The 6213-nt window shown below is 38.5% G+C and overlaps 1 protein-coding gene across 1 annotated transcript; it reads right to left on the reverse strand.

Moving 5' to 3' along the window:
• Window positions 1-122: 122 nt before the first annotated feature.
• LOC113685253 (uncharacterized) lies at window positions 123-1829 on the reverse strand. Its single transcript, XM_027202744.2, has one exon. The coding sequence runs from the start codon at window positions 1605-1607 to the stop codon at window positions 615-617; it is 993 nt and encodes a 330-aa protein (XP_027058545.2). The 5' UTR covers window positions 1608-1829; the 3' UTR covers window positions 123-614.
• Between the last annotated feature and the right edge of the window lie 4384 nt (window positions 1830-6213).

Below are 6213 nucleotides of genomic sequence, written 5' to 3' on the forward strand. Positions count from 1 at the left end.
TATACCGTCTTTTCTCAATTAAAAACCCCTGGCATTTACCTTTTTGAAACATTGTGGACCTAGGGTTTATTTGACCCCCGAAGCTCGCTTGAGCTCTTTATTCATGAAGTTCTGGTTATTTCTTCATAAATTTGTATGGCTTTATAATGGGGCACGGGTAACATTTGTACAGACATAAATTGTTACATTATATCTGCACCTTGTTTAACCTCTAATAGATACTTCAGGGGTTTATTTAAAACTCCACCTTGGAGACCAGGCATTTACTGAAAGCCCGGCATTTAATCAAAAAACTACAGCACTAAAAAATGTTACTGTATCATCATTTTGCAACATATTGAACTGAAACAAACGTACAAATAAATTTATCCATATTCAACCATTTTTTTTTAATTCAAAGTGTTCAAAAGAAATCTATTCTTGCAAAAAAGAACTTAAGTTAAAACCAGTAAGAATGCTGTCCAATGCAACACAATAAATAGACCTGAGAAGAACTGTGGTCAAAGTAATAGTTATGAGCACATTATAACTAATAAGCTCTATGTCTACAATGTCTGGTATTTTCCATTGCCATAAAGGAAAGGGTTCCCATAAGAACCTTCAGACATGCTTTCCTAGGTGGTTTGTTGTGGCCCTTGAGAACCCTGCAATGATGGGTAAAACCCTGCTTCATGACAGGGAAAGCCCTGATTCCATGATTGGTAAAACCCTGTTTCCATATTGGAGGATGGAGGCACCATACTGGATGATGGAGGCAAGCCTGAATTGGCTCTATGACCAAGCATGAGTTGAAATAACTTCAACTCATGCTCTCGGGACTTTTCCATTTCGTCTTTCAGAAAGCTGATCATCTCTTTTATGGGGTCATTTCTGACAACTTCAGTGATGAGTTTCATCACTTGGGTGTTGTCAAGTTTATCTTTAGCAAATTTCTCCTTCTTTGCAGACCTTTTTGGTATATACAGGGCATCTTCGTCCCCAGCATTATCAGAAGGGTGGTCATCATGAGAACTTCCAGGGGTACATGGAGAGGACGATGATGATGGCTCTAAAGCACGTTCGGGCTGACAGGAATCCCTCGTTTTAACCACTGCAAACAAGGCATTGAACCAGCTTCCAAACCCATGGTCTTCCTGGTACCTCTTTATTCCTGTTGCAGTTTTCTGAGTTAGTGCAGCTTGTTTACACTGGCTGACACACTTTTTGAACTTGGTCCTCAGCTGGGCAATTGACATGTTGAACTTGTCACCTCTTGCTGATGCCCTGCCTTTCAGCTCATCCAAGATTTTGGCATAAATTGGACTATTTCTCTGATTCTTGGTGTTCGTAAAAATCAGTTTGGTTTTAAACTCATTGCTGTTAACAACAATGTCAATGAAATCATCAAGAACTTTCGGGCACCATTGAGGTCTTCGCCCAGGTCTTTTGCCCTTCCTGGCCTTTCCTTTCTTTACAAATAGTGACAAAGCTTTGTCCACATCTTCATTGTCATCACCCTCTTCACTTGTAACATCATCTTCATCCTCATTTGCATCAATGTTTTTGCTATAGGACAAACATTCAAACCTAGATATTAGCTTCATCAGCTTATTATAATTATGTTTCATAACCTGGGTTGGTGAAAATTAGACAACCAAATTTTACTATTTGAAACTTCCTACAATCTCCGCAGAGGAAATTATGAATATAATGATGTTAACTGAAATGATCACATGTTTTTCTTCAAAAATGTCTTTTCTCATGACCTTTCAGTAAAAAAGTAAACAAAAAAAGTTTAGGACCAAGATATCCATGGCAAACCTTAGCATTTGCTTATTAGCTCAAACTGACCAAACAAGCAAATTTAATTTGAGTGTGTAGCCCGTTTAGAACAAAAGAAGGGACATTATCAATACTTAAGCTTACGTACTTTACTTAATTCACGTCCCCTTGGGGCTTTTCAGAGAAATAATATCAGAATGACCTGAGAAGCATACCTTTTCATAGCGGGCGGCTTTGTGGACTTAACATTCAAGCTTGACTCTTGGCTTTTCTGACCCACACTGGTCTCCTCGTGATCATTGCCTTCAGTTTCTTCAAGAATCATTTTCTCTCGAAAACATGACTCGCAGTACGCTACCGAACTGCCTGCTTTCCAACCCGCTACACTTTCATCATTTTCAAATACGGAACACCGCATACAAAAGTAATTCTTACACCTCAGACACGTATATTTCGTGTTCTCGAAGCAAGAGGAACACATGTCTTCCGCTCTTCCCGCTATTTTGTTTGAAAAGATCAAAACAAGTCGTATGCGCTTGTCAAACATAAGAATCGTGCAGAACTCTGGGTAAAAATTAATTTATTTAATGTATTTGTAATGTATGCATTAGATTCAGCACATGAAACAGTTCGACGTATGAATCAAAGTTGATCTTTTGCCGTTCTATCTGACAAGCCCGGTCGAATAGAACAGCAGGTCGACCCGAATACAAATCTGCCGGACCTAATTGATTCAAACATCGAACTTTACATGTGCCGAACCTAATTATTAGGTTCGGCACATGTAAAGTTCGACGTTTGAACCGGGCCTAAGAGATTCTGGTGGATGTAAAGTTTGTAAATAACTAAGACTTGCTTGATGTCCCATGTCTCAGAATATTTAGGAAGAGTAGGTATTGATTCAAAAACCCCTTCGATGAATCTGCTCACTAAAGGATGACTTCCAAGGCTCTTACAGCCATCAATCAGAATGCAGGTTGACAAAGCACATTTAGTAGTGTTAATAGTGCTGTATTCTACACCAGTATGGTACAACTCTACTAGGAAGTTCACTCCTGTTTCTGCAGGAGCTGAAAAGGGATCCATTTTCCTTTTACTGCAGTACTGCTTCCATCTCTTAATGTAGGGTTCATACTGCTTTTTTGCATAATGACGACACCTTTTTGTAGAAGTTTTCAATTTCAGTGTAAACGATATCCATTTCAGTTTCCACGTTTGTTGTTATTGCCAGGTTTGTCAGGAAAGGGGTGACTAGAGACACCAGCCGCAAGGTTGCTAATTTTGTTCAAAGCCTTGATACTGTTGAGTTGGGACTAGAGTTCATCTCCAAATAATTTCCCAGTGATTGGAATGTGGGGCAAACACAAGGCACTATATTCCTTGTTCAAGCAAGGCCTGATTAAATCACGACGGTGCTGGGACAAACTCTGGTACTGTGACCCAACAGTGCAATAGCATCTGTACTGAAGGTCAGGAGTTCCTCCAGATTCGAGGTGATATTGGAGTTTTTTGATTTAGCAAGTGTAGTCATAATTTTGCTGGCTGAGCCAGTCAAAATAGCCCCAACTTTTGCGACTGCCTTCTGAATGGCTGCTGCGCGGAGATCTCTCTGTTTAGCCTGATGAGCAAGCTTTCATCGATTTCAGGGTTCACTGTTGCTACAGTGACCTTATCACAGTTTGATGGGCAGCCATATTTGTCAAGTTTCCCATGGTACTTCCCGTCACCAAGTTTAGCTGAGAAACGTTTGTTGACAAATTCTGTCAGTTTGGCAGTCACAGCCTCACTGTTCTTTTCTTCAGCATCATACTGACTATTGATGCCTAAAAAGCTTGTTGAGGGTCCTTGACCTTGCTTAAGCTTTTTGGTGGTGCTGACCCTTGAAGAGTACGAGTGACCTGAAGCAATGTGTTAGAATTTGCTAAGTCGGCATCATTGCTGAGCTCATCACGATGAGAAGTCGTGGTTTGTTGTCTTTTTGCATTAGTAGGTGATGCTGTGTCAGCATGCATTCTCTTCAAGGTATTTCCCATCGAGGAAATGTTTGGTTAAAATGGTCTGATTTGTGCTGACGATCATAGTGGTGAGCAAGTCGCTCAAGTTTTTAGTCTTTTCTGTGTTTTCTGCAGCTTTGGTCGATTCCATGTTGTCTCTTAAAAGGTCTTCTTCACCGTGGCAGTAATCTTTGTCTTTGTCTTTGTCTTTGTCAACATGGTCCAGTAAAAGGACCAAAAAAATGCAGAAACTCGCCTTGAATGAACTTAATCTCCCAAAGATCACACACAAATTGATCTCCTACTTGCTCACGCATTCTCTCATGTGGCTCCGAATCGACCAATGTCCAATGATGAAGTAGAATCCATACTTGGCTCCGAGGCCTAGGGGAATAAAGCAAAAGAAATGTATTATTCATTACTGGGCCTCAAGATGATCTCTTTTGTTTTACTCCCCCAAGCCTCACAGCCAAGTATTAATTTTAATATTTCAAAACTATTTTATTAATAAATCTTTCACCAGTTGAATGTTACTATGAGATAGAAGTATCTGTGCTGCTTAAAAGTGAGAATTAAGCAACTTGGTTTCCTTGGGGATTATGTATGGCTACCTACCAGTACTAATGCTTCATTGGTCCTTGAACAGCTCTGAGTTCTCTTTGCTTGCCCAACAATGAATGAAAGTGCATAATTGAAAAAGGAGTTCTTCAATTTGAGCAGCAGCTCATTTTCCCAGTATTCAGAATCAAAATGAATTCTATCAACGCGTATTTCATTACTTTCTAACAAATATACACAAAAATCGCACCATGGTAACCCAGTGAGGGCCAACTACCCTTGTACTTGAGCATAAGAGAAATGGCTTTAAGAAAAAATCAGCTACAACTTTTTTAATATAAAAGCCTGGATCAAATGATGCTTGATATATATTATATTATTATATATAATAATGCATGGGTGCACGTAGATATGGAATTTTTCTTCGAGTGATTACATTGATAGCTCACGAGTGAGCACAGCAGTAGCCCTTTACTGAGAAGAAAAAGTGACTTCATTAATGAATGAAAATAAATGAATCGACAACCCCCGAATAACAATCGTAGAGTGTGTTTGTGCCTACTCTTAATCCCTGTATAACACCTCAGTTTATGTGGTAATATATAATAGAAGAATTTATTTAGCGCCATTTCTGTGAGGTCAATAGCACTTTACATTAATAGCTCACGAGAAACTATAACTAGCTACACAAAAATCGCACCATGGTAACCCAGTGAGGGCCAACTACCCTTGTACTTGAGCGTAAGAGAAATGGCTTTAAGAAAAAATCAGCTACAACTTTTTTAACATAAAAGCCTGGATCAAATGATGCTTGATATATATTATATTATTATATATAATGCATGGGTGCACGTAGATATGGAATTTTTCTTCGAGTGTTTACATTGATAGCTCACGAGTGAGCACAGCAGTAGCCCTTTCCTGAGAAGAAAAAGTGACTTCATTAATGAATGAAAATAAATGAATCGACAACCCCCGAATAACAATCGTAGAGTGTGTTTGTGCCTACTCTTAATCCCTGTATAACATCTCAGTTTATGTGGTAATATATAATAGAAGAATTTATTTAGCGCCATTTCCGTGAGCTCAATAGCACTTTACATTAAGCGTAATTCTAAAAAATAAAAGACATTTGAGTCATTAAAGAAAATATATCAGTTGTAAAAATTAATTTATAAAAAATGAGATACAACCGACTTGTGAAGATTAACTAAGGAAAATATACACAATAAAAAGAAAAAAGAGTAATCAACTAACTAATAAAAGCCTCCAAAAAGTGGTGTTTTAATCTTATTCTTAAAAACATCAAGGTTCTGGATTGATCTTATGTCATTGGTTAGGGAGTTCCAGAGCCTGGGCGCAGCAACTTGAAAAGATCCTTCCTTGTAAAACTTGAGATTAGACTTTGGTGTTACAAGGAGATTTTTGGAAGAAGATCGTAATTGCCTCATCAGAGTATAGGGCTGAAGATCTGCTATATATTTTGGCGCTATGCTATTCAGTGCTTTATAGATAAGAAGTAGTATTTTGTATGTAATTTGTTTTCTGACTGGTAGCCAGTGTAGTCTATGAAGAACAGGTGTTATATGCTCTAAGCTTCGCGTTCTATCTTATCTCTGCTATATTTTGTAAATGATAGAAGGCTGTTTTGCAGCTGTTCATAACATGATTCTCTAAGTTGACATGGGAATAAAAAAATTACAGCCATATTCTAGCATTGGAGACCTCGATGTATTCACCAGCCACGTGAATACCCTTAATAGGTGGGTTGACTTTGTGCTTTGGTCCAATCACTCGGAGCTCAATTTTATCCCTGTTAAGTGTTAACATGTTTGCAGGCATCCATGCATCAATATCATTTAAGCAAGACTCAATTGCTTGCACTGAAGCCGCTTGATCA

Source organism: Pocillopora damicornis, chromosome 2 (genome assembly GCF_964200805.1).
Source record: "Pocillopora damicornis chromosome 2, jaPocDami1.2, whole genome shotgun sequence".
In the NCBI taxonomy this organism is placed as follows: Eukaryota; Metazoa; Cnidaria; class Anthozoa; order Scleractinia; family Pocilloporidae; genus Pocillopora; species Pocillopora damicornis.

Excerpts from the sequence above, each read along its gene's own strand:
- LOC113685253 (XM_027202744.2), bottom strand. The coding sequence starts at position 1,607 with ATGAAACATAATTATAATAAGCTGATGAAGCTAATATCTAGGTTTGAA.